Raw genomic sequence first — 27,718 nt, 5'->3', positions numbered from 1 at the left:
GAACGCACGTTTCCAGCAGATCGTATTCCATTTTATTCGATTCTGCCTGCTACCCCATAATAATGTGTATTATTCCTTTTGTATCCGTGTATGGTTGTATGTAATTCATATATATACGCAGTTCTTCCGCTTGTATGTGTGTGTTTGTTTGTGTGTGTATATCTCTATATATATAATATATTTATATATATATGTATATACAGAATCAACATGTGTGTGTATAAACGCCGAAGGTGGTTTTTCTTAGGACTCCTGCTAGAGACGGATTCCTCGTCGTCACGACTCTCACGGTTGATTGTAATTGTCAGCTACGTATGACGATATCCAAGAGAAATTAATCGTTACGCTAGTAATTTCATTTTTTTTTACACTTTTTTTTCTTTCTCTTTGTCGTAAGATTCTAATCTCTCTAGATATGTTCGTAGATCATGTGATTCGCATGGAATATCTAGCGTTCTTCTTTTTCATTGACTACCGATTAAACGATTCACGATCCAGCCTCTTAGCTTCGCTAAATAAAATTGTCCTCTTCCTCGCTTCCCTCTACATTGTCTTCTTTTTTTAAGTATTCTTGCTGCTCTCTCTCTCTCTCTCTCTCTCTCTCTCTCTCTCTCTCCTTTCTTTTCAAAGCGTCTACACAGAATCACGCGATCTATCCTTATTTGTTAAAGATACTATCCACTACAAAATGTACCTTAGTTAACGTTAATATAAAATGTTATCTTAGATCTACGATAATACTAATTTGCTCTCTCTCTCTCTTTCTTACTAGTGGAGGGGCGCGGCTTAAGTGCACCCGCGAGAAATAAAAACACTCCTGTGGGCGTTAAATACAAAATTAATTTTTCTCTCGTGAACAGCGCAGTCCTTTTGGCAGTACGGATGGAGGACAACAATCCCGCGACGAACGCGGAGAACGATCTTGTTGCGGCGATGTTCCTACCCAGGTAGCAAGCACTCGTCATTTTGACGTCAATTGACGTCAAAATGACGAGTCTTGCTACCTGGGTACTGTCGCACATTTTTTGTTGCTATGCAATATCAAATGACGAAGAAGTGATTAAATGGCAGCAGATAAGAGATTAATTAATTTCAAAGAGCGACCAATTAACAAAGTGATACATTCTTGCTGAATTTTAATATTTATTTTCATATTCATTCCGATCATTGGTCTACGAAAAATCCATTTTCTCACTTTTTCTTGTACCCTCTGTCTCCAACCGTTCTTTCGGAAAAGGACTCTGCTTTCTTTACGCTATCGTCATCGCTGTAAGATCTTTTGAAGATATCGCCGACTTCAAGCACGAAGGAAACGGCGGAAAAATCATCTCCCTTTATCTTGTTCTTCTACAAAATTGTTTTCACAAAAGGAAGAAGGAAACAGAAACGGAACCGAGTACTCCACACACACATTCTCCCATCTTAACGCAAATATATCTCTCATTATATCACAGACTAAAAAATGCTTTGGTCTAAAAAATTGTCTTGATCTTTTTTTTGCTTCTTACTCATTTTTGTTAATTAGAACGCATTTCGCATTTATGTGTTCGCGACTTCGCTGCCATCGATATATAATTATTTTATATAATTTTATCCTGCGGGTATGCGAGATCAGCGACTGAATTTATATATAGTGAATTTCTTCGCCGATCTTCGTCTCCTGTTTGATACCCGAAAGAGTTAAAACCACCGCGGCTTTTGTGTTTTAATTACATATTAGAACTTCCGATTCTGAAATGGTGACTGATACTTCATCGCTGTGTCGTGGTAAAATGAGAAAAAGAAAACAGCGCGATTGCAACTCATCAGTCAGAGATTCGCAAAGCATTTCTTTCGTATTAGTCGGCATGCGGTAGAACTCAAGCCATTAGCACCCTTGATTCTCGAGATTCTATGTGAAAAAATCGATCCAAGTGGAATTTTAAGGCGTTTTTATGATAGTAGCCCCTAGTCGGTTGTGTGTGTATACATTGCGAATGGCCTTAAAATCGTACTTGTACAAAAATATAAACGCAAAAATCAACGAGCTTCTCTTAGTGAATATTCTTTTTCTCTTTCTCTTTTAATACGTTATTAAGATCGTAACATTTTATAGTACTCTACAATATTACAACATGTGATATCTCTTACAAGGTACTTATATTACGAGTAACCCCACAGATTCGTTCTTTACTCTTTCAGCGTTTAGACTTCAGCGATTACTGTACGATGATAAAATAAATATCGGGTCCACTATAAACGTTAATCATTATATGGATACCCGCTTTCTTCTATCTTTTCTCTTTTAAGTCTTATCGACACAATAATTATTATCGTCAGTGAGAAAAATTCAACCGGCTTTACATTAACAGCAAAACTAAACGAGAACTCCTCCCGAAATAATGTCAAATGGATCCTATTCTTTTTGAAATGTTAATATTACGAAAATAAAATTACATGTGACTTTGAAATAAATGTGCTGTCTGACACGGTTCTCACAATCGTATGATACACATATCGTTATATGTTGGAAAAATCTTGAGTTGTCTAAACGATTTAAAATGACAAGTCGGTGTTTGTTCAATAGCAATAGCGATTCTTGCGTTAACCGCTATAAAACTTGACACTTTAAGTACAAACAAGTTTAGAAATCTTTGCAACAAATATATATATATATATATATAAAATATAAGTACATTTTTTTATATATTTGTAACTGACCAATTTTATAAACTGTAAATATATCAAAATAAGCAGTTTCTTATTAACGTCAAATATGTATCCTAATGCTGCATACGCGATGAAATGAATGGAGGACAATCAAATGGAAATCTTCCATTGCAAACAAACACGTTAAATACAAAGTGAACCGGTGAACAAGATACGCAATTTCATCGAACAATTACGATACATCACATCGTAATAATCATTTTATGTAGAATTATTAGCACTTTTAGAGTTAAAATGTACTACCACGATATCATGTGGACTACTATTGCTCATTATATGTCCACTTATGCGTACTTTCAACATATCGATTATGTTGATCAAAAATAATGCTGTAAAAAAGATACTGTAACATTGAAAACATTCGGTATTAATTCTCCAGCATTGTAACGCGAACAGAATTTGCGATCGAAAGAAAACCGTATAAGAGAATATACGGTACACACGATCTTACGAAAGCGAAGTATATATATATATATATATATATATATATATATATAAATCCTACACTCACATGTATTATTCACTTTCACGTTTTTGTTCGCGAAATCTTTTGATTCTAGACGATAGATTCTCGTTATGTTACAGTAGTGTTCTTCGCTTCAGCAGATATTGCTTTTTCAGGCCTTTTTAATCATGGCCGCACGATGCAGGAATTGTAGACGGCGATGAATGTGCCTGCGTGGTGCGACAGATGTGTCTTCTTACAGACGTTCAAAGATCGCTTAAAATTCAACAATATTGTTTCAAATCAGTTCTTTGTTACTCGAATTAAATACTACGTCAAGCCTTCTTAGCTATGAGGGCGTCGATCAGTCTCAGTTTCGCTTTCGCCTGTTTGTAGGATTCGTACACGGTAGTGATTTGCGGTCCGCGATCTTCGCGTTGCATACGACGACCAGCTCGGGCTTCGAACTGTGCTTCTAATTCCTTCAACGCTCTGCGAAGCCGCTTCTTCTCCTCTCGAGTAGCCCGTTGTTGCATCAATAATTCTTCTCTACAAGAAGAAGAGATGACATTGTTGACCAATATGTTCGAGTTGGATTTGTTCTTTTAGTAGTAATAGTTTTTAATTTAAAAATCTTTTCTGAGAGCATAAAGTCAATAGAGGCAAAAAAAGAGAATATGTAACAATTTTTCAAACTATATTTAATCTTAATCTAAACTTACTGGGGAAGAGCGTGAAGGCTTTCACCTGCACCGCGACTACCTTCGCTGCTGCTATGCTGGCTATCACTGTCGGTTGGTAATTGATCCATAGGATCGATACAGTCCAAGATGCCTCGATGTGACATGTCAGGTTCGCTGGCTCTTCTGTCAGTCTCCACGGGATTTCCCGGTAGACTCGATGACGTGAAATCCATCGTCTCGTGCTCTAGGATCGTGGCCAGTTCCGAAATGCTGTCCTTGTTTTTGCTCTGTAACGTTTATAAAACATATTGTCATTTTTTTTTTATTTATTTCAAATCATATTTAGTTAATAACGATTAATTATTCTTACCGCGCCCGCTCTAATGAGCAATCTCTTTAATGTTCTGTACCGATCGTACAATGGTCGCACGACCGCTCTGTCTTCCTTAGAGACTGGTCTGCCGAAAGTATTCTCGATTTGAAGCAACGCCTTTTGCACGGCTGTCTTTTCGTCCAACAATTGATCGTAATTGAGCTCCTCCATGTTATCGCACCGATTGTATTTGATGCGCTTCTCACTGAGTTTCTTCTCTGATTCCTTGACCACCTCTTCTATCGACATCGCCTGGGATTTCTCGTGGCCGTTGTTGTTGTTTATAGGACTGCCAGTGGTGTTCAGTCGATTGTTGGCGTTGGCCAGAAGCGCGCCTATTGGATCCTCCTTTAGTAACTTGTGTTCCTTTCGCAACTTATTCAGCTCCGTACACAGCCGTTTGATGTCGCGATTGCTCATTTTGTCAGAATGACTCGGTCGATAGCCGAAGTTTTCTTCAAACTCGTCCTCATACTTCTTGATCTTCTTCTTCAGGACGTTAATGTGCTTCGTAAGGTTCTTCAGTCCCATTTCCGACGGGCTAAGCGTGCTCGGCTGTATCTCCTCCTCAGAATAAAATCTCCTGGGTACCAACAGCGAGTTCCTCGGCGAGAGCATAGCTTCTACTCGAGCGTCCACGGCTTCTTCCTGTCAAGATCCATTGGACACATCCATGGTATAATCGATACAAAAAAAATTCGAACGTTTATTTTTTGACAAAAATTTTAATTTTGATTAATATGTGCAATTTTTTTGCATATCTCTATTCACATAATTCTTAATTTTTCGTTTAAAATTACATTTAATTGTTTAATTTCGTGTAATATAATTTAATAATTATACGTGGCTTCTAATTTTTTTTATTAATCCAGATATTTACGTTTCCTTCCAAATGTTGAAAGCCCCAATTAGTCAAACTGGGATTATTTACATCCTCGTGATCAACAGTGGGCGGACGAGCTGGCGAAGGTGATCTGCTCGGTCCGCTGCTTAACATCTCCAGAAAGCTTTGAGCTGGCGAGCCATTATGACTGTTAGGACTCGGTGATACATTGGAGATGTACATATTTTCAGGCTCCTCTTCATTTTCCTAAAGAAATAAAATTCTTTATTCCTTTATTTATGAAAAATAATTCATCATATGTGGCACATTAAATATATTTAATATTTATATAATAAATATTATTTATTTTTATTATAAATTTATTATAAATTATGGATATAATTATAAATAAAATAATAAAAAATATATTTTAAGTATCGCAATATTATCACTTCAATATTTATAAAATCCTATTAGGGGAGAGTGGGGTAACTGCGTAAACACGAACGATTACTATTGTAGTATATTAGAGTAGTGATATTCTCCCACTTCTCGCACCCAGCGATAGTCCGATATACGCTCAGTGGTACGTGTACGAGAAGTGGGAGAATATCACTATTCTAATAATTAATAATATACTATATAAATAAAGGTCAGGCTCGTATGTATCAAACAATAAAATAAAGGTTACCGGCCAATAACGAGCAAGAGATTGGATGTAGAAATGTATGATTCCTGACTATTCGTATATATAATGTTATTAATTCTATTAAATTTGGCTGAGAAAGGCACGGTGTTGCCGAAACGTCCCATTTTAACGTTATTGGCCGGTAACCTTTATTTTATTGTTTAATAATATACTACAATAATATCGTTCGCGTTTACCCCGTGTTCGCAGTTACCCCACTCTCCCCTACTATTAAGAATGTGCGCACATATTGTATATAGTTTGAAAATTTCACACACACTTAGAAATTTAAATATGCTGCCAATTTTTAAAGTGCAATTTAAATTGCCATCTTGCAATATTGGAATTTACTTTACTGAGATTGAATTTTAATTAAAATTAACTTTTAACAAACATAGATATTATATACGACTCGTAAAGTTTAACCTTTGCCGTTTCTGTGGCGAAAATATCGAAGGATTTTATTTACCTTGCTGGAATTCTGGTCAATATCCGGGACTCTATGTACTCTTCTTCTGCGCGCTTGTCTTCTGCCTCTCGGGGTGATGCTTCTGCTGAAGCGTTCGCTATTTCTCAATCTCTCGGCGTCGCAGTCATATTTTTCAGTCGCCACAACCACCTCGCACGGCGACGGCACCGATGACGATTTTTTCGACACCGGCGAAACGTTCGTTCTTTCGTGGAGCGGTAATCCGCCACATCTCTGCATCAAAATCACAAATCGATTAGCAATCAAGCTTACGTTTACGATAAGATTAATGTTTAATTCTCTTAAAATATTAATTTATTATATACCAAAAAATTATCTCTAGTTTAAAATGTAAAATAAAATTAATAATGTATTATGCAATAATTGGAAGTCCGGAAGTCCACTTTTAATACGTTTGAGATAAAAGAATGTTAACAGACAATTAGCTTTACTAGAAAATGTTTCTGAAGTATTATACATAAATTATAATTACAAAAATGTCATATTTTGAGAGTTGAGCATTACATATTGCCGTGATTATACTCACCACGCCGTGACCCATGTCTTGACCGAGTTGCGACAAAGTATGCAAATGTTCCTCGCTATTGAAATCTTCGTGGCTACTTACACGCCTGATCGTATCTGCGACGTCAGTGGGACTGTCAAGAACGCGTTCCTCACTGCTACTCCTAAAAGGCACACAGTTCCATGTACAATTATTTTTTCTAGATCCGCCGTAATGCAAATGTATCCAATAGTATCCATAAAATTCAATTTGCACTTAGCAAATAAACGCTGCATATATCTGCGCCGCGATAATTCTCACGAATTCAAATTCAATATTTGTTGTTAATAGTACAGCCAATTTAATAACGAAGAGAAATCAAAACTACGTGAAATTCGGACTAATTTGTCAGCGATCTACCGCACGTGCAAAGCGCTTTCACAATTATAACACATAACAGGCTATTACATGTTATAATTAATACAACACAAATTACATAAATTAAGTGCTCTAACAACAAAATTGTAATGCGCGCAATAAAATATTTATACTATAAATTGATTTCATCAATAAATATTAATTCAATCCAATTGAAGGTGTTTGGTTTGTCAAAATGTAATATAAACAGTTTAGTGAGATTAAAATTCAATTCAAATCCAAGATCAAATCAAAGACGTTATAAACGACGTCGAAGGATTCGTGTGATTCTTAATGCAAGTATACCTTATTAGCTTCCGTTCTTGGCAGCAGGATTCGCGACGTTCCTTGCGCTTACGCGGTTTCAGCGCGCAGAGCAGGGACGAACCCTCGGAGTCCTTCGGCTCGTCTCTCGTATCCTTGCAGATCTTACAGTCGCCGGCAGGTACCAAGCCGTTCACCGTATTCTCACGGATACTGCAGCCATACGGGGGCAGGAGCGGAAAAAAAAGAGAGAGAGAAACCAGGTCAGATCGTAGAAACGAAGCGCGACGAACTTGAAGTGTCAGCCTTCGAACTTAATCGACTGCCGTCTGAGTCAATCGGCCGCAGTAAAAGCGCAATTTGCGAGATACGAGAGTGCGGAAACGGGCGAGACATCAACGTGTATTGAAACTCGATAAGGAGCCGCGGAAATAAAAAGAAAAAAAAGAGATTGACGGGCAATTTTTCGCGACGGTCAGGCCGACGCGCGACGTAGCGAGTCGCACTTGCTCTCGATTGTCGGCGATGTGCCAAGTCTCCCGTCCGCGCGAAATATTATATAAGGTCTCTATTTTTCTCTTTTTCAGTCATCACGCGCTAATGTCGACCGGATAAAGCGATCCATTACATCTGTCGTACGTAGGATGCGCGATGACGGGCGCGACGGAGCAACGGAGATACGCGAAATGTTAAACAAGATGATCCTGAACAAGACACCGGGGAACAATACGAGGCACGTACAGTAATTAAGATAATGTGGCAGGTGAACGCGTTTATTTTGCATTTCAATCGCACGAGAAGCGTAGTAATTACAAAACGACTGGCTCAAGTGTCGGACCTCAATAGAGAAGAGCCATTATCGCGCGCACGGTTCTCTTATCACTACGAAATTCGCAAACCGGATTCGACCGGCTAGAGGCGTGTTTGCGTGCGCGAAAAATATCGGGTCCGCGTGCTTGCCGCGGGTGCCGCTATATAATAATACGACGTAATTGCAGTCGTGTGGAAAGGATGGTTTCCTAAGGAATAATTTGTGACGCGCGCGACTAATTCTGGCAGTGCCATTAAATCGTAATGCATCGATAAAAATCGCGAAATATTTATTTCGCTTTCTCGGCTCTGGGAAATAAAATGCTGGGTTACTACACTGAGAAAAAAAAATTTGTTAATCACAAAAAATATTTAGTCCGATACGTTCAACTAAATATTTTAGTCAGTTAACTAAACATTAGTTGAATTAATTAATTCTTAATTAAAGAAACTAAATAAATTGTTGAAACAACTAATGTTTAATTAATTAACTAAAATGTTTAGTTGAACGTATCGGACTAAATATTTTTTCGAATTAACAATTTTTTGTCTCAGTGTAGGTCGTTTTAACGCAAATACAATATTTTCCGACAATCGGAAAATTGTTGAAACTAAATCTGTTAGTTTGTAATAACAATGGACGGAATAAAATGAAATTAAATACTGTTCTGCAGGAAAAAGTCTGTCATATGCATGTCTAGCAAAAAAATGGGTATATATAAACTTGCAAAAATAAATATCATAAAAAAAGAAACAACAATTCAGTTGCGTAGTTCTGTGATTTATATTTTCGAACTGACAATCATCTGAGGTTGGACAATAATTGCAAGTTCATAAATATATGTTCTTCTTGCCCTATAAATTAATAAAAATGACAAATTTCTTTTATGGTATAATGTTTGATTTATTTTATTCTACCCACTCATTGCAAAATAAGCTACTTATTTTCAGTAACTTTCCGATTGTCACTTTCCTTGCATAATAGCCTGAAAATCTTTAAAATCCTCTTTCTTTATCCTCTTCGCAAATAATTTTATATTTAATATTGGACGTTATCTTCTCCGATTTATTAATTGTCACGTGAAAAAATCTGTTTAAAAATATAGTTGCTTTAGTGCCAAACGATATTTTAGTCGGATTTAGATTCGCATTTTTCACTCTGAGATAAAAAGCAGCACGTGAATTACGTTTACCTTATTGCACTTAACTCTACAGCCTAATCCGGACGTTCTTTTTCCAGATGCAATTTTTCGTGCTCCGCGAAAGTTTCCTCGCGCGCAAAAGTATTATCGCAGTCAGCGAAATCTCGTTATCATCCTTATAGGATTACATTCACAACTTATACGATTTAAATTCACGTCTCGCGAATTTAATCCTTCCACGTAATTATTTTTTTTCTTGAACATGCGAGATTAAAGTCGCCTCAGTTTGCCATCATTTTTTCTCATTACAAATGCTAATTGATGATAAAAGATGTTGAACTTTATCACGGGACAGCGCTATCTTAATTTCGAGAAAACGATTCTTCTTTTTCCTCACGAATTTAAGTTTTTTCATTTCGCGAATTTAGGACGTCCTCAACGCCTGACTTGATCTTGTGTCACGAGTCGCGACCCGAGTATAGTATAAGAGATACTCGGGATAGATACTTTCATCGTGACTCATCAAACCACGCGTAGCTTCTTCGTGCAGAAGCGAAGCTTACGGAAATAAAGGTATGACGCAACAATGTACGCCTCAATTTTCATCAATGTTTTCGACAGCAAAACGCTCGTATCAAGTATGATGAAAATAAAAACCGATATTTAATCATTTTTCGCAAATTTTTCCATATCATTCTTATGCAATCTCTTTCGACTTTTACAATCTTTTTACGTTTTTATTTTATTGATTCAATACTTTTTAAAAATGCTTATTAATTTCTTAGGTCGATTAAATAAGCTTTCCAAAATTATAATAATAGACTACTAAAGATTCGTTCCACGTACATTTATAAATGTTATAAGTACAATATTATAATTTAAAATATTGCCTAAACAATATTAAAAGACGATTGCAGCGACTTTATAATTTTAATATTTAATTAAAAACTGCTAAATCTGTTATTCAAATAAATACCTTTACGTCAAAGAAAGACGGTCTTCAAATAGAACATATGTACTTGTTCGATATGCTTAGAAATATCCGAGGGAATATTTATATAGCAACGCTTAAATGTCGCTATAAAATCTATTGTGAAGTATACACAACGACCAACAGGAAAAGGAAATCCTAATCAGACATCGCGGAGACTCAATTAAAAGCCTCGAGGCGAGTCGGGCATCGCAGCTGCACCAGACTCTAAATATAACTTCTTCGAGTGCACATATATTGTTTGTGTACCTATATAATCAAAGATTAGGAAAATTCTGACGATGTGATATTTTTGTGTGTCATTACATCGCTTTTGGTGGTCACAGAACAGAAAATTCATATCGTAGGAATATCAACACGACCGTGAGCCAATTACGCTGTCATTCGTGCCGGTAACGCGCCGTTAATTACTGAGCGATCAATCCTTAATGAAACGCGCATCAATTTAGTGCTTTGCGAACGTTGCTGTTATATCCTGGACATTTGCGCAAACACAGATACGAATTGAAATACATATTATAATGCGTCATTGCAAAATGGTAGCAGTCTTACATAAGAGACGATTTATGAATTTTAAAAAATATTTGGGTCAACCGAGAAATTGGTTAATATTACTTGAATAGTCACAGCATATTGATAGAGAGCTTCGCACTTTCGTTGTAGAAAATAATAAGATTTTAATTACGTCATTATCATAGTGTTGGTGACATCAGCATCCGTACGAAAAATCCTGACAATCGCACTTTTCATCTCGCGTCTCCAATTAGCTCCTCGGTTCTCCAGCCGTAAACATCAGTTTCTTTGCTTTCTTTCGGAATCAGATACATGCGATGATCAATTGGTAGATCGAGACACGATATTCGCGCGCGATGTTCTTCCGATCGCGGAGATCGGCGAATGAATAGGAAAGTACGTGACAAAACGGAGCGCGCTGTTTGCAAAGAAGCGCAAGCTTATTGAGGGACAATCGAGGTGACGCGATGATGATGATGATGAGAATGATGCATCGTCACGTGAATAGATGTAATAAATTGGCAGGCCGGACTCGCACAAGACATAATTTGATTAATTCGAACGGGCGGCTAGAGACTCGCCGTTCGCCTGCAAACTTTGTTCCGCGTAGATTAATGTCAATTAACATAAACGGGGGCTCGTGACAGTCATTTACTTTGTATCTTTTAGAAAGATTTCCACGCGACTTGTTTACCTCTGTCCAGACCTACTATGCGACTATAAATTTATGATATTTATTAAAATCTATTTCCGTAAGATTGAAAAATCAAATAATTGAAGTAGTTAAATTTACCTATATATATAAGCTACCTATATAAGTTACATATGTAAGCTACAGAAAATTACTAATGGTTCAAAATTTATTTGATATTTTCCTAACAATTTAATGCATCTTAACCCTTAAATGCGCAATTTGTAGCATTCTGTATTTTTTTTTAAATAAATAATGACTACTTAAAGAATCTTACAAAAATATTTAAAAAACTCTTCTTTAATTTCTTTAATTTCTTTCATTTCAACCCTTTACAGGTGGGAAGGCCTACAAAAGGGCCTTCCCATTCAGAAGAAAAAGGAGAACCGGAAGAGCCAGAGAAGGCCCTTTACAGATGTGCAAAGCCGCGCGTTTTCAGTTCGAACTTCATAAGAGAGAATATACGGAGCATCGAAAGCCGCTTTGTACATATGCACGCACTTAAGGGTTAATAATGCATCGATTTCTTTTCTTGACATATTTTCGTTATTTTATCGGTGTTAAGAGACAATCGAACACGTCAAACTCTCGCGCCGGAGACTCGTGATATCGCTTCTAAAAATAGACGGCTATTTGTCTTATGTCAGCGATCGTTACCGTCTAGCCAGTTGCATAAGGAATTTCCTGGCGTGAAACGATATCAAGGTGCATAATAAGCGACGCGCGAGCGTTATCCAATCCGCGCGGTGTAATTCCACGCGGTAATACTTGCACTTGTGCCACGGTTAATAAATTTCGATTAAGGGCTACGTGGAAATCTACTCTTCGTTGAGCTCCGGCGCGTTCTAACTGTAAGGCCTCAGCTCTTTCACGAATTACCGTGGATTTACGGCGCCGCGCCGTTCGGCGAGACGATGTGCTGATGCTCGAACGCCTTCTGATGCACCGTAATGCAAACGGGAGATACAAAACGCGCCCGTGCGATCTGCCGACATTGTAGAGACTAAAGTCAAAATACAATATTTCAGGAATTTCCAGATCTTAAGAAGCATCCTGAAATTCATGAAACATTTCATTTTTTTCTCTATTACAATTGCTTGCGATACAATTTCATAAATTAACTTTGGAACGACTGAATCTAAAGTGACATGAAAAAAACATGGCATGGCATAAAAGTAGAATATCGTAGAGACTATTTTGGCACGGAAAATAAAATAATGAAATCAAGTCAGAGTTTACATTAAGAATTAAACTAAAGCAATTAAAATTTGATTAGCAATTTTACATTCATGTCAATATCTATGTATAGAACGTAAAATCTATCGAGACTTCACTATAATATGAGATGTCATCTATATCTTTAACCTTTAGAGGCCGGGGGTGGTCGAAATATCGACCACCCAAAAAACACAAGCTATTTGATGTTTTCGGGCAAAATTTGTGTGTTGAATAAGGGAAAAATAGTAAAAAAAAAAAAAAAAAACTCTTCAAGTCCTTTTCCCGGCCTCTAAAGGTTAAAGGTGTTCAACGTCTAAATATTTTATTGTTAGATCAGATTTTACCATTCTCTTTTTTTCTTTTTACAAGTGCTATCGAGTTATTTTGTTGCAATTTGTATTCTGGTTAAAACTGTTGCGCCGTTCGTTCAGTAAGTATGCATGATAAGTTGCTTCTTGTTAGCGGTTTTCCATCGATACGAGCGTGTTCTAGCTTTGTGTTTTATTGTTAGCTCGATACTTTGAGAAGGATGTTATGGTCTGGGGCTACAGTTTACAGAAAATAATATACAGCCGATTATTTTAATCTTCTTTTAATGTAGTACATAAATGAAATTACTCAATTATTTGATTCAAATATACAAATTTTGTTTGTATAATTCAAATATCTGTCTATCTCTTCGCAGAGAAATTCGCGATAGTTCCTAGAAAGTTTATTACATTCAATATTTCAGGACGACACGATCTCGATATGACAAAAATAATTCTCACGTTATCTGACAATGAGACTGCCGCAAACTTTGACGTAACTTTCGCGCTTCCGCAGTCAGCCGAAATGAAAACGAGACCCCCGGCTTGTTCGCTGCTCAACTTTGCTTCCGGCCGCCTCGCTTCCGATCGTCTTTGCTCCGAAACCACCGCGTGGATAAAACCGGAGCGGATCGCGGCAGCGTCAACGTCATCGCGCGCGCGTTCGCGCAAAGTCATCGCCGCGCAAAATTATGCTAAATGTGCAACTCACGGGCACGCGGGTCCCCCGCTGTCGCGCGTCGCGCTCATGTAATCGCGAGCGTCAACTTTCTTTTCCAACGACGAGACAGCGCAACCGGCAGAGCGGAGACGAGTCTCTCGGCGATTCGATGAAACATTTATGGTAGTCTGCACGTGGGACTTACACACAGGTGAGAGACGTACAGACGGACAGAAGGTGGAGAACGTGCGGGCGCGCGCGCACGCACACAATCAAACGCGTGCACACACGAACGATAATGGTGATCCCGATATGTACGATCACCGAAGAACGACGTATCACGCGCGACGATGATCGGCGATGTAATGCTCTGCGCGGCTTTGCTTTTCCCCGGAGGAACGCACTTGCGCGCAAGAAAAGCGGCTCGTTCCTTTTCCGCTCGTCCGATTGATTGCCGGCAACTGCATGGTAACACAGAAAGAGCGCATAAAGCACCGCCTGCGCCGGTGGAGATTTCCGCGCGATTATCCAGTCATTACGCCGATGACGTTTGCAGATGTCGATACAGAGCGATCTGTCTCTACTGCCGAACCGTTACTAGTTACTAGTACAGCGATTAATTTTAACTTTCGAGTATCGACAGATGAACGAGTGCATTAAAACACTAATGGCACGATGACGCAGGATTCGAAATTTAAAAGGATCATCACGGTTCCGTGATGACCGGCTCGAAACGATGTCTGCATTAAAAGAAACCGTATTCGCTAGATTGATAGCACTATCAAGTTTATGTGAACGCATACAAAATCATCCTATTTCTATTTATTTTCACACGAGAGTAAACATTAGTTAAAGGAGACTGTTTCAGTCTAGACTTTTACTCTGAGGAAAAAAAGATGGTTAAGCAACCCACTTTGGGGCCCACAATTAGTAATCAAAATTATTTGGATTCGTAACTCTAATAAGCCCCGCGTAATTAAAAATCGTAATTAGCTATTCTATATTATCTATTTCAAATATTTTTAAGTTATACTAGTCAATTCTCTCAATTAGTTCTGTCGATATTCAGTTACGCAAAGATAATTTTCAATTAAGGGGCACTAACCAAAATGTTAAGGCCCAGTTTCACAAGTGTCGGTTAACTTTTAATCTTAGATTAACTCACTCTTCATCTCCTTCTAACGTCCCCCTTAGAAAGAGACGTAGAGTGAGTTAATCTAAGATTAAAAGTTAACCGACACTTGTGAAACTGGGCCTAAGTTGCTTAACTGCAAGAAAACCGGTCAAAATTTCTCCCAGAGTATCTCTACGGCATTCATGTATGTATGACCATTGAAAATAATCCAATTGCGCTCCATTGGTGATGAGACAATAATGGTGAATCACTCTGTATGTACTACAATCTATCTATTATCGACGATAACTGATGATATCGCGGAGTAATATCCAATCCGCACGGACACACATCGCACCCATGAATGTTCGAAAGCTATATTCTGAAAATTGCATTTATTTGCGAGATTCAACGGTAGATCTGTCTGTTCTCGTTTTTGTTCGAATCTCTGACGATAACAAACGGATAAATTACGAGGGAACCTCTTGTACGGAAATCTCGTTATCACATTAACCCCGGAGCCTTGGAGCCTCGGTACCCTGGGAAAGTGCTGTTTAGAAAGCTTTAGACTCTGGAAAGGGGAAACTTCGGTTTCGAGATCGATTCTAAATTCGTCTGAGGATTTATCGGTGAATTTGTGCCAATTCTTTTTTGGATTCTAAGATGTTTTACGTGTAAAACGTTGACGTATACAATTGTCGCTAATGTCAGTCTCTCAAGTAAACGCTTTCGACATTCGACGGGTCCAAGCGATGTTCAACCGATCGGCGATCAAAGCCGCGGTAATTTAATGATCGAAGCTGCATTACAATACAATTTAATTATCCGAGAATTACGGTCTTACCCGTAAACACAGCCGGACGGAGAAAATTCGGTTAACCAGAGTTAGCGTTCTCGATGGAAGGACGTTCCGTAGCCGGCGAATGAATTCCGCCGGCTCTTCAATTAACGATCCTCGGCTCGCGTTCGCGACTAATTGCGGCGGACGCGATTAATTAGGACCGGGTCAGGGTGATCGTCGTGCCGCGCGGTGCCGGTCACGCGGTCTCCCGTCGCACTGTTCGAACACTGTGCCTTTAAGATGTGCGGGTGCTTCTTTTTTTTTTCTTTGCTCCGGTTTCCAGACAGCGAAGAGACGAGAGGAGGGATCGCGCCTACACGCGCTCGCGCGCGTCAAGGATGATTTTTGCGTTTTGCGTTTTCACAGGCACGCTGCACGCGGCACACGCACAATACACGCGAATCGCCGTATATCCTCTTTCTCGCATGTGCACGCACGACGCCGGCGGAAAACCGACTGCGCTACTCCGCCGTCTACTCCTTCGTCTATATCGCGCTGTCGCGTCGCGCGTGCACGTGACAGAACGGACCCGTTCACGCGGTCCTTTCTCTGCATTGCAACATGCAATCGCACGCGAATTTACACGCGGGACCAGTCCAAGATCGATTTGCTCCGATAAATAAAGAAATTGTTATATATGCGTTTTAGTTTCAATATTGTGCAACAGTATTGTGCTTCGTTTATTTTCGTCGGACTTAATGTCGAATTTGTCACTTGAAATTTTAAGACGAGAGCTGCTCGCTTCGAAAGTCATTAATATCGTTAACGATTTTGGAGTCGAGCCGCCGAAAAGAGCGGAGATTTCCTATGGAAATCCTGCGAAAAAACGCGAAGCTGTTTTCGGGAGTCGTGTCCCTGAATTATGCATGGAGTTCTCTCGGTTGCGCGGCGCGGTCGTAATGAACTTTACAGTGAATCGTAAATCGCAAAGAAAACCGACGTCCTTTTTCTCCCTACCGGCCGGTTGACCACGGTTGACAGGCCGAGTTGTGGCCGTTTACCATCACGTATGCGCACGCGATATGTGTGACGCGCGTGCATAAGAGAAACACAAATGTCTCGGAACCGGTTTCCGAAGCTCGTTCCCGAGCTGCCGTAAGCTTTATGGCCGAAAGAAACCAAGTCTCGAATCTCGATGCACCACCTTCTGCGCCGCAGAAGCTGCGCTCGAAAAGCTCGAGGCTCGGGTGTCGACGTGTGGATGCATTTTTTAATCTTTTCGACGTCGAAAAATTAAATTCCCATCCGATTATCAACTTCCTATGCTAATATTAAAATCAGATTTAAAAAGTTAACTTTTTTCAAACTAAATCTACATTATTGTAATTATCTTTAACGGACAACACGGAAAAAATTCATCAAGGTATAAATGTTGGACAGGCGCAATCTCTGTTCCCATAAAATATGTAAACCTCCCTGTTTGCACATTAAATATTTACATCCCTTTTAAATATGCAATATATAATTTATTATTGCAACGACGTTGTTTAAATAAAAGAAAAGAACGAGTAAATTTGATATGCAAATTAAAATATTTATTCGGCATTGTGTGCACGAGAGAACTAAATAAATATAAATGTAGCTGCGTCAATCGATACGTCACTCAGTATAACACGCCGGCTATTATTTATGTACAGTCGATCAAAAACAATTCTCAATTCGGATACGTTGCGGTTATATTAGTCGAGGCAAAGAAGGGGGCGAGAGAGGGAGTGGGAAGATGAAAAATAGATCCGATATCGCGCGATATTTGCGAGACGGCCGGGCCATTTCTTCTGCAAAATTACGTTGTAAAATTGCGCCATTTGAATAAATGTTTGAGGGAGGAAAAGAGCGATACAAGCTGCTCGTCGCGGTCATGTTTAGTTTATCCAGAAAGATAATAAGCTCGTCTGCGGAATACGTCAGTCATCAGAGCACGTGAGTTTTTCTAGTTCAATTATGTATAATTATTGGCAAAAATTGCATAAGTGCGTAATTCACTTCACCAATTGGAAATGTTTTCATGGAATTTTCAGAAACATTGAATTACAATGTGATGAAATGTAAGAGAATTAAACGGTGGTGCCGCAATCTAACAAATTATGCGGATAATAGTTGCATCTAGAAAATTAAGTTTTTAAAATAATCCTCTTTTTCGCGTAAGATATTAAAATAATATAGTATTTGAAGTATTGACGGAGAATAAAAGAAGAAATCGAGTGCTCAAAAATTTATCAAATTAAAATATTATCAAGATTGTATTGGTTTATATTGAAAAGTTATAATTTCGTCATAAAATAAATTAATTCTTTCAGTTAATCAGGTAAATGAATCGTGCAGTTTCTCTTGTCTAATATATAGGCGCGGCGCTTCAGACAAGTTAGATCAAACACACCTAAAAAGTTGTATCGATTAAGAAAGAGATTATTATTTCATTTTGTCACCTTTATAGGCCCATTTTCTCGATTACAATAATAAAATATGTGTAACGAATGCGATCGTTATCGATCTCTCGCTTCTGCTCAGAGACGGTCAAAATTAAATCGAGATCGATATGTCGCAAGAGTTACCGGAAGGACGGTATAGCTAGGTTTTAACGACTTGGCGTTCGTTTTAGCTGGTTTTTGCGACGTATACACGACAGGCACGTAACCCGTGGCTCGTAGTAATGCTCGCCGTGCCGAATGCGATCATTATGCTTGTATATATGTTTCATGATTTCGCGCGCGCGCGTTTGGTACCCTTGACGTCAACGGCTCTATTTTCGGTCGTCGTCAACATACATTTAGCGATCTGGGCGTACATCGTAAAATCTACGACGACGAATGAACACGAGCGAGCTGTGTGTTCATAACTAAATTACACTTCGCGGAGCTTTCTTCGTCTCATAAGAGAACTCCTTAGATCAGTGATTCATCTATGTCAGAGAGATTTAATTAAGAAAACGAAAATATTAAGCTATACATCAAGATTCTTCTGATAATATTTTCTGGAACTGATCATATTTTGGCAGAACTTAATATATAGACAATTTTTTCCTTTATGTAATAGAAAACGTAGAAACTTTACTTTATCAATATATATTTAAAAATATTTCTAAAAATATACATATTTACCATATTTATCTGAAAATGATTTACGTACGCATTATTTACATACTGTCTTGAAATAATTTTTACTAATCTTATTTATTTATGCATAATACTGTGTTATTAACTACGTGATAAACTTTTACTTTCTTACTGCCGCTCATATATTTAGAAAAGTTATTATAATGTCAACTAAAAAAATGTCTTGCTTTTTAAAACAAAAAATTTAAACAATCTTTATTTTTGTCAATGATAATTGCGGGGTGGAAAAAAGTCATTGTGATGATCGTAAATTCATGGCTAATAAAAAAGAAGTATCGCGGATAAAAGAAGAAGCAAGCTGTGTTTGTTGCTGCAAAACTTCAAAAGAATCGTCGCGTGTGAGTCATGCGTATGCATATAAAACGAACGTTATTTTTCCATGCTACGTTTCGAAATCGGTACACCCACAACGAGATTCCGAAAAGAAGCCCATGTTATGATTGCGCGATTTACAATTGCATATTTCGCGTAATCGTTTCTCTGCGATGTGTCAATTGCCGACATTTCTAAAAAAATAAAACCCTTAAATCCGATGGTACTTCATTCCCCGATCTCTCGAAGTCCTTCGACTTCCCGCTATACCGTTTTTAATTACGATTACGACCGGGAAAATTCCGCCTCGTCGTGCAACATAATTATATCGGCACGATAAAAAATTACGAGCAAACTTAGGAGCGTTTAGGAGCGAGTTACGAGGTGATTAACGTAATCGACCTGCTCCCCATTTCCGCAAGTTGCGGACGGTGCCATTGATTTTTTCCTAGAAATTAAACAGCTATAAAAGCAATTTGCATAAAAATCAGACAACTAAAATCTTTAAAATCTAATCCTTTATTTGTATACCTTTAAACAATTCTATACAACAATATTATAATATTAAATCTAGTTCATGGTGATTATATTTTTAAAAGTGGTATTATATAATTAATATATTATATAATTATTAATAATAATTGGAATTATTATATATGTATAAAGTCTAAAAATGTCTCTTTTCTATAAAGATACCTTGTGCCATTTGTCATCAGTAAATATAAATATACTATTTTTGTGTGACTGCATATTCGAAAACGTGATTTATGAACCCTATTGCCAGATTTCAGTGTCAGCGATTTTTTTAAGTTCTTTCAGTTAAACGACGGCCGCGCTATTTACATTACCGCAGACACGTGTCTTGTATCGAAACCGGCTTTTTCCAAGCGGATGTTTCCTCTGGCCACTCGTGCCAGACTTGGTTGAAGTCCGATGAAATCTATTAGGAAACGTTACATCATTCTTGGACCGCTGCCTACGACGGAAGAGCATAGCCGACGATAATGCACAATCATGTTATGCATTGATTCATCGTTTTCTATTTTTCCTAAAAAGAAACTATTCTTCGAAAAAAAAATCGAAATAAATTTTTTAACTTTAGCTTTTAATTCATTTGAGTTTAAATCTTTTAAAATATTTGAAATTTTATATTTAGTTACGAAAATTAATAAGTTAATAAATAATAGCCTTTAACGAGTATAACAAATTTAGAGTAAATATTTATCAGAAGCAAAAGAACAAGACCATTGGGAATTCAGTGATATCGAATTAAATGCAATAAAAGATTACCGGGCATATTGACAGCTAATTGATTAAGTACTTATGACATGAAATAACAATTAATATAACGCTACTGGATGCTACCTATAATAACTGTAAATGCAGTTATTCAGGAATGCGTTATAACAAGATATTGATTTATGTGTTTTAAAATATCGTGATTTAAAATGTCCGAAAGTTTTTATAGAGAAATCTCTAAAATATCCTCTGAGAGAGACATGATATCATTTTACAAAGTGTCCTAAAATTAAAGTCTTGATAATTATAAATTTAGTATCGTCAATGATTAACTTAAAATCTAATCTTTTAAATATCTAATATATTAAATATCTTGTCGACATTAAGTTAGAGTGTCAAGATAAATTAAGCTAAATGAATATAGTATATATCAAGTGAGAATAAAGTAAATTATAATCAATTATAAGAAATAAGATCTCTTATTTCTAATTTTCGAGAATAAAATAAATTTCGACTTTTATTGTTAAACATTTTCGTAGCGCGCGGTGGATATTAATATTAATATTTTTCTAAATCTGTCTTCTAATATCGAAGCGATAGTTTTGAGATACCTCGTATACTCGCAGCCAATCCGGTCGCGGAATATTCCTATGGCCGAGTGCGAAGGTGAGAACTTCTTTTTACTTTCGTGAAACACATCATCATCCAATTCAGGATAAACCGGGAGTAGGGATGTATTCAAGGTCGACAAGAGTGCGTACGTATGGGTGTATTGTGATTCATCCACCCATGAAAGAAAGACCACGCCTTAAGTCACACGGATGCGAGAGAAGAACAAACGGAGGGCTCAACTCGCAGCAAGTTCATTTCCTTGACTTGCTTGTCGATGTAACGCATTCAGGACAATAACGTTTCCCGATAACCTTTCGCGCATAAATAAGCTCGAACTGAATGAGATCGAGCTGAATAAGTTTTGACCGCAAACCTCAAACGTGACACTGATAATCAGACATTTTAATCTCGTGACGAAAAATTGTGAATCTTTTTAAATAAAAACTAAGATAAATGTACCAATGCCTGGACAGTTAGTGGGCACGTACCTATGTATAAGTATAACGCGAATTAAAATCAAAGATAAAAATATTTTTCTCGTATTTTGAAACTTTAGTTATAGTATCCAAACGTTAATTCGCGTTAATTATACTTATTTAAGGACTAAAATGATAAAGATGTCCAGACATAGATACGTGTCCACTGACTGGTCAGGCATTGCTACATTTACCTTAATATCCAAAAAATTTTCAAATTGGTAATTTATGCTTCTATTGCAAATCGGTGCAGTGATTTATGCCTCTATTACAATAGGCGTTGTGAAAATAATCACTTTGAAACCTGTTTAGAGCGTAACAGTTTATTTCAAGTTACGAAACAAAGATTCGCCCTAAGTATCGATTGCAGTTATGAGCTGGTTTTGAACCGAGGGTAAGGGGATGGTAAATACAGTTACAAAGAATACAAAACAATTTAGTTTCAGAAATGTGTCGGGAATAACTCTGCCAAAAAAAGAAACTCCACTAGTTCGAAGACTTGGAGACATGATTTGGAACTTCCTGCCCCATACTACGAAAATCTCTCACAAGTTATGAACATAACGAGTGTGTAAAGGTATGTAATGCGCAATATGTAATTATACATATATAAGATAATTATACACATTTTACTTCAGGATTATGTTTATGTTTCCTCAGAAAGGAATTCGCAAGTTTCATCCTGTTCTCGGATCGCGTAACATTAAGAATTAAATTTGGTAGAAATGACTTCCGTCAAGTCGTAAATTATTAACTCACCTGTTCTCATTTGTCGCTCATGGACGTTATCCAAGACATTTATTGCCAAAATTATCGTCGATGTAGGAAGTTGACTGTTAGTTGACTGTAGACTTTATAAAAATCCACCGAGTAACGACGATGGTCATTCAAGTGTCACGATAATTAGATTCGCGATCTATTTTAGCAGTACAGTGTATATTTCCTCGGAAATATAGACGTTTGTTAACGGACGACTGATTAGGCCACGATCGCGAGACAAAAAGGCTCCGTCTGATAAGTTGTGAGACGTGTCGCATACTGAGTGATGTAATTAATACCGCGGCAGTGATATACCCCGCGCGATAACCTTGCGATTAGCGATCACGCATTGAAAACATTCGTTCTTGTACCCGAAAATGCTACCTTATCAGCGATGCAGATTGCTGCTCTTCCGGATAATTTCCTCGCGACTCGGCAAATCGATGATTTATACGCGCTCTTCTTCTTTATCATGCTCCCCTCTCTTCTCTTTTCTCCAGGGTAATTTATCTCGAATTCATCATTCAGTGGCGAATCAAGAAAAACTGGCAAAAACTGCTCGAAACTGCTCCCCTTCTGATTCTCTTGAGACTTTCTCATAAATTTCATTTCTCTTTAAGTTAATGGAATCCTTTTTTTCACTTATACTACAGCATCAAACGTGTTATTTTTATACTGGATATTGCGAGTTTCAAGGACACGTATTTTCAAGAGATATGAAAATACGAGAAAGAAAAAGACGTTCGCGAAGAAAGAATCGGAATGCTATCGAATCACGTAAAATATATATGTGAAAAGCAATTTATAAATAAAATATATATACAGGGTGGCCCAAATAATTCTTTACAACTCGATATCTTGGAAACTATTTCATCAATTTTAAAGATTTAGGTCTTGAATTGTATGATCTGAAGGGTATGGATCTTCAAACTGGAATGGAGGTTGGTCCTCCAACCCTTTGCGTGGGTCGAACAGAGATTAACTTTAACATTTTAAATAAAAATCCTTATTAAAAAATTATATTTTTGAATTCTATGGAAGAAAACAACTTAGTTTTGTCCGAAACACTTTTTTGTCAGATGCTTCTATTAAAAAATATGACGGTGCAAAGTTTCGACTTATAACTGTATGAAGCAAAATCAAAAATATAATTGTATAACACGTGAAAATGAATAAAAAGAAATGTAAAGAGTGACATAAGTAAAAATTTGAGCGTTTGCTAATTCCCTGTGACTCTTTTGACTCTTGCAAAAATAGTTTCGTTTGAAGAGCCTCCAAATGAGAAGATTACGAGGAATGTGAAAATTGTACTGTCAACATTTCGCATGCGCGTCTTATTATTTGCACTATATTCGGTGAGAATCAGATATTTCGAGTTCTATGACAAAAAGACGAGAAACAGGCGTGTCATAAAATGTCACGTTAACAACAAGGTCACATACACTTGTTTTCAGCTCGTCAAAACCGGAAAGGAGCAGTTTCAGATGAAGGTTTCCCGGCAAGCTCTCTGCCTGCCTGCGTGTCTCTCGTTTTATTTTCCTTCATATCAGTCGGCGTCTTATCGACTCGTGTCAACACAGAATCAGCAACTCGACCCTGCAAACTACGCTCTATTTCCGGACCGTAGGAGCTATTTCTATATACCGGAGTTTACACGATTATCTCTTCTAATTCACGGCGGCCATCGTGAGTCCGATAGATTCGCGCCTACGTCAAAACCAAGATGTTAATCATTATGCGATCGGCATTGGCATTGGCATTTTTTTTATATCAGTATTGTGTTAACAGTTTATAAGAGCAGCTCGTTAATATTTATTTGGGATCTATTCAGGATACTAAGTGTAAATTTTATTTCATTTACAGTCACATTTAAATATTAAATTCCACGAATTAAAATTATATCATATAAATGCAACAAAAGCGTAAATATTTAATTTACAGCAGTGTTTCTAATTATCTCCGTATTTTTAATTACTTATTAATAAAAATTTTTTGACGTAGCACTTGCATTAAGAGCAAAATTTTAATCAAATATTTATATTTGCATTCGAATAAAATATTTTAATTAACAATCACTTCGAAATCAGTTTTCTTTATACGTTTTTATAGATGGCTTAGATATGTTTTTAGTTTTCCCTGAACGTAGAAACCTTCAATTTTTTATCAACGCCTCTGATTGTCAAGTCACTCAGTTGTTCAACCGGAGCTAATTTTATAGTTACACAAATTTAATGGCAGTAATTGAGCAGTTTAAATGCACCTCTGCCACTCGTCGATTTCTCGTGCTACAGGAATTATTGTCGCGAGAGAGGGCGGCGAGGGATGAAATGTAAAAAATTCTTTCAAGAGAATGCCCGACCACGATGGCGGAATAGGAAGACGCTTTGTGGCGGAGCCGCTACGGAATTACGGCGTGGAATGTGGCCGGAGACCGTCGATGCTTAAAATGAAGTCCTGGTCGGCTGCCAGGATCATATTCACGGAGTCGCGCGCGAGAAAGAGAGAGATCGACCGGTCGACCCTTCTCCACGTTGAATCGAGGAAAACTGCGCAGTTCTCCGTCTACGCGAAAGTAATCCTAGAGCATCACGCTGGGGTAGTTCCCAACTTAGCAGCCGGTATGTTAAAGTTTTCGCATTTCTCGCGGAGAAAAATATTAATGTCTCGCATATCTGAAATATTTTAAAATGTAACGATCTGCCTGTCCAATGTTTTCCTTTTTCCAGACTTCGGAGAATTCTTAAAAAGGACTCTCAAATAAGAAAATATTTGGAGCGGACTACTGACAGAGACGATACGCAGCGTAGTTTATTTTTGTTATAACCAGCGCTTGTACGTGTCTAGGCTGTTACGTAAGATCGATAAGCGCCGTATTAAATTTTAAGATACGCAATTACATTAGATCCGATATATCGCGAGTTCATGCAAAACTCGCAAAACTTCTTCGCGTGCAAAAACTCTCGACAACTATTTCCTTTATTAGCGTCACCTATTCGATACGCTTGTTAACAGTTTATTACACTTATCAGTTTTGCAGCTTGCATACATTAAAATTAAATCTCATCGATAATTGCTGATGTGTATAATTGTGTAACGAACTTTCCGCGAACAGAAGCAACGCCAATATTGCGATAGGAAAGAAAAATATTTTTAAAAGCTGAGAGATGAACGTATTTTTTTTACAAGGTTACAACTTTGTATAAATAACTCTGCTATCAACCGTAGTTGCCGATAATAATAGTCTTTACATGCCGGTAAAACGTTAAGGATCTTTTCACCAATATTTATCATCGCCCTAACATTCAACGAATAATTAATGTTTTCAGCATTTATTCAAAAAGATTTTATTTAAAATCAGAATTTTCATTTTATGTTTAACAATTTCTTTACAAAATATATTTTAATTTATGTTTTAAAAACACAAAATATTATATGACGAATAAAAAAAAAAGCGACGTAATTTTAATTTTATTTCACAAATATTTCAACTTTAACTTAGCTTGACATTTGCTTTAATATTTAAATTTCATATAATGGCAAAAACATGTTTTGACCATTTTTGGTTCGGCACACGTGATTTTGCAAAATTGACGAATCTTGTTCGTTATATCCACTTTAATTAATCGACGATTCCGCAAGTGACGCGTGGAAAATTCGCGATATCGCGTGTCGTCGACGAGCTTGCTACTTCAATCTATGGGATCGCCGGCGCGCTTAATCGATCCGTGGCTTCCGATTAATCGACGGCTTTATCTGATCCAGGTATATCGCGTGTCGCGGCATTGTTACTGATCGAATCGGTGTGTGAGAAATCCGAGTGCGTCATGTTCTCCGGTCACACGCTCGCGCGCGCGTAATAAAACGCACCTCGAATTCCGCGGGCGAGATAATTTCGGCCGTTAACGATTTCATCCTTTTGTTCAGATGACGTTTGATTGTCGTATGCGTCGAATGCAAAATAAATTCGTATTAAAAACCGAAAAGATTTACGCATTTTCTACGCGCAAAAGCGTTCGGCGAGCTTTTGCTTTTCGTTTTACTCGCCACAAACAAATACCTCCGCGGCTCATTTTAAAATGTGTCGAAATGTGTCATCCTACGCTACATTCCTTCTTATCTTATCGCGTAATAAAGGGGAGATATTGTCTCGCGCGTTGTGATGTTTATTCTATTCTCTCCTTATCTAGACTGCGCCGCGCCAATGGGATAAAAATTTAATCCGCTCTCTATATTTCACTACGAAGAATTTTTAGGTAACCTGATAAGTATACGATGTAATAAGAAGGATTAAAGACAAAGAGGTATCAAATATTTCTTCCAAAAAATTTATGTATATAACGATTCTATAGACATGTTTTTAATAAGCTCTAATAATGTTTTACAGAGGTTTAAAGAATCGCATAATTAATTTGATTCTTCTAACAGTCTAAACTTACTTATGGTACTTATCCTCAAATTTTTTTATAATTTGCTTATACACGAAATTTTGAGAGAAAAGGGAGAATTTGAGTTTAATTTAATACAATAGCAATATACCTATATATTTTTCCAATATATCTTCAATTTTAAAAAATGCAAGACGTGTATAACTATACATTAATGTAGAAATATGTTACTTTTTGTACTATATATTTTACATTTACATAAAATATGAATCAGATTCTTTATGCAAAAATAAATTTGCGTCACTGTTTTAACGTTTAACTTCGTATCGAGAAAAGAAGTTATATGAGGTTGCAGAAATAATCGCAAAATATCTTACGGTGACATAATCTGCGAAATAAATTGTTGGAAACCTTCCTGTAAGAGATATACGAGTGTTCTTTTATATTACTTGCCAAACTGAGATTGAATAAGTTGCCAGTATTTTTGGATCCAAACGACATACCAGGGACAACAACACTAGGAAATAGGAGGCCACTTGGGCAACACGTGAACGGAATATAATCGCACGCCTTCTCCGCGAGTGAACACGCGCGATCGCAATGCTCGACGATGCGATTTGCGTTGCGCCTATCAATATACGTGCAATTTGACGTCAATTAAGAACTGACAGACTTGGGCTTATTAATCGAACCGGGAGTGGCCTAATTAATTACGTATAACCTAATGAATTCCCATAAGTGCATTTTAGAGGTCAGCGTTTATCATTTCTCCTAAGTCGCACACATATTTTATTAAAAGCTTTCGCAATCAGCTTTTAATTGATATGCAGCAAACACGAAAACTTCTCAATTAATGTGCAAATTAAATCGCTAATTATTATTTAGATTCTTTAAATATTGCATCACGTAATTTATTTAGATGAGGAAATTTTTTAAATGCACAATTTTGATTAAAATTGCTTTATAAATCGTTTTAATCTGTTACCTATAGCGTTATTAACGGCGGTGCTTAGACTATTGTCGAGAAACTCGATTGGTCTCGCCGTCTCGTTGTCGATCGAGATACAAACAGCATTCATATTGCATCGCGTGTATAATCAATGCGTATTGCGTATCGATTAGATGCGATTGGGGAGGACGGTTTTGGAGCTCGTTCA

At 37.3% G+C, this 27,718-nt stretch overlaps 1 protein-coding gene and 1 long non-coding RNA gene across 5 annotated transcripts in view; one reads left to right on the top strand and one right to left on the bottom strand.

The window, feature by feature from the left end:
• Window positions 1–9: 9 nt before the first annotated feature.
• LOC139776684 (protein FAM13B) overlaps window positions 10–27,718 on the bottom strand; it is a 54,489-nt gene continuing 26,780 nt past the window's right edge. For all 3 annotated transcript variants that reach the window (XM_071713550.1, XM_071713547.1, XM_071713549.1), the window contains 7 exons: window positions 7,419–7,589; window positions 6,738–6,879; window positions 6,191–6,424; window positions 5,091–5,300; window positions 4,208–4,858; window positions 3,877–4,124; window positions 10–3,703 (listed from right to left, as the gene is read on the bottom strand). In XM_071713550.1, the coding sequence (XP_071569651.1) occupies window positions 3,490–3,703; window positions 3,877–4,124; window positions 4,208–4,858; window positions 5,091–5,300; window positions 6,191–6,424; window positions 6,738–6,879; window positions 7,419–7,589 (1,870 nt within the window). In that variant the 3' untranslated portion in view covers window positions 10–3,489. The remainder of the gene's footprint in view (window positions 3,704–3,876; window positions 4,125–4,207; window positions 4,859–5,090; window positions 5,301–6,190; window positions 6,425–6,737; window positions 6,880–7,418; window positions 7,590–27,718) is intronic.
• On the top strand, window positions 20,735–26,988 carry LOC139776698 (uncharacterized). 2 transcript variants are annotated; one of them, XR_011719152.1, is made up of 3 exons: window positions 20,735–21,994; window positions 24,468–24,794; window positions 24,903–26,988. It is a non-coding gene; the product is annotated as an uncharacterized lncRNA (long non-coding RNA). The 2 variants fall into 2 exon arrangements; XR_011719151.1 differs by having other exon boundaries at window positions 24,468–26,988.

This window comes from Temnothorax nylanderi, unplaced genomic scaffold (genome assembly GCF_030848795.1).
Source record: "Temnothorax nylanderi isolate EJ_2023f unplaced genomic scaffold, tnyl_v1.0 TNYL_tig0125_pilon, whole genome shotgun sequence".
NCBI classification, from domain to species: domain Eukaryota; kingdom Metazoa; phylum Arthropoda; class Insecta; order Hymenoptera; family Formicidae; genus Temnothorax; species Temnothorax nylanderi.
Note: the sequence above shows the minus strand (reverse complement) of the source record. Positions and strands in the feature narration are given on the sequence as shown.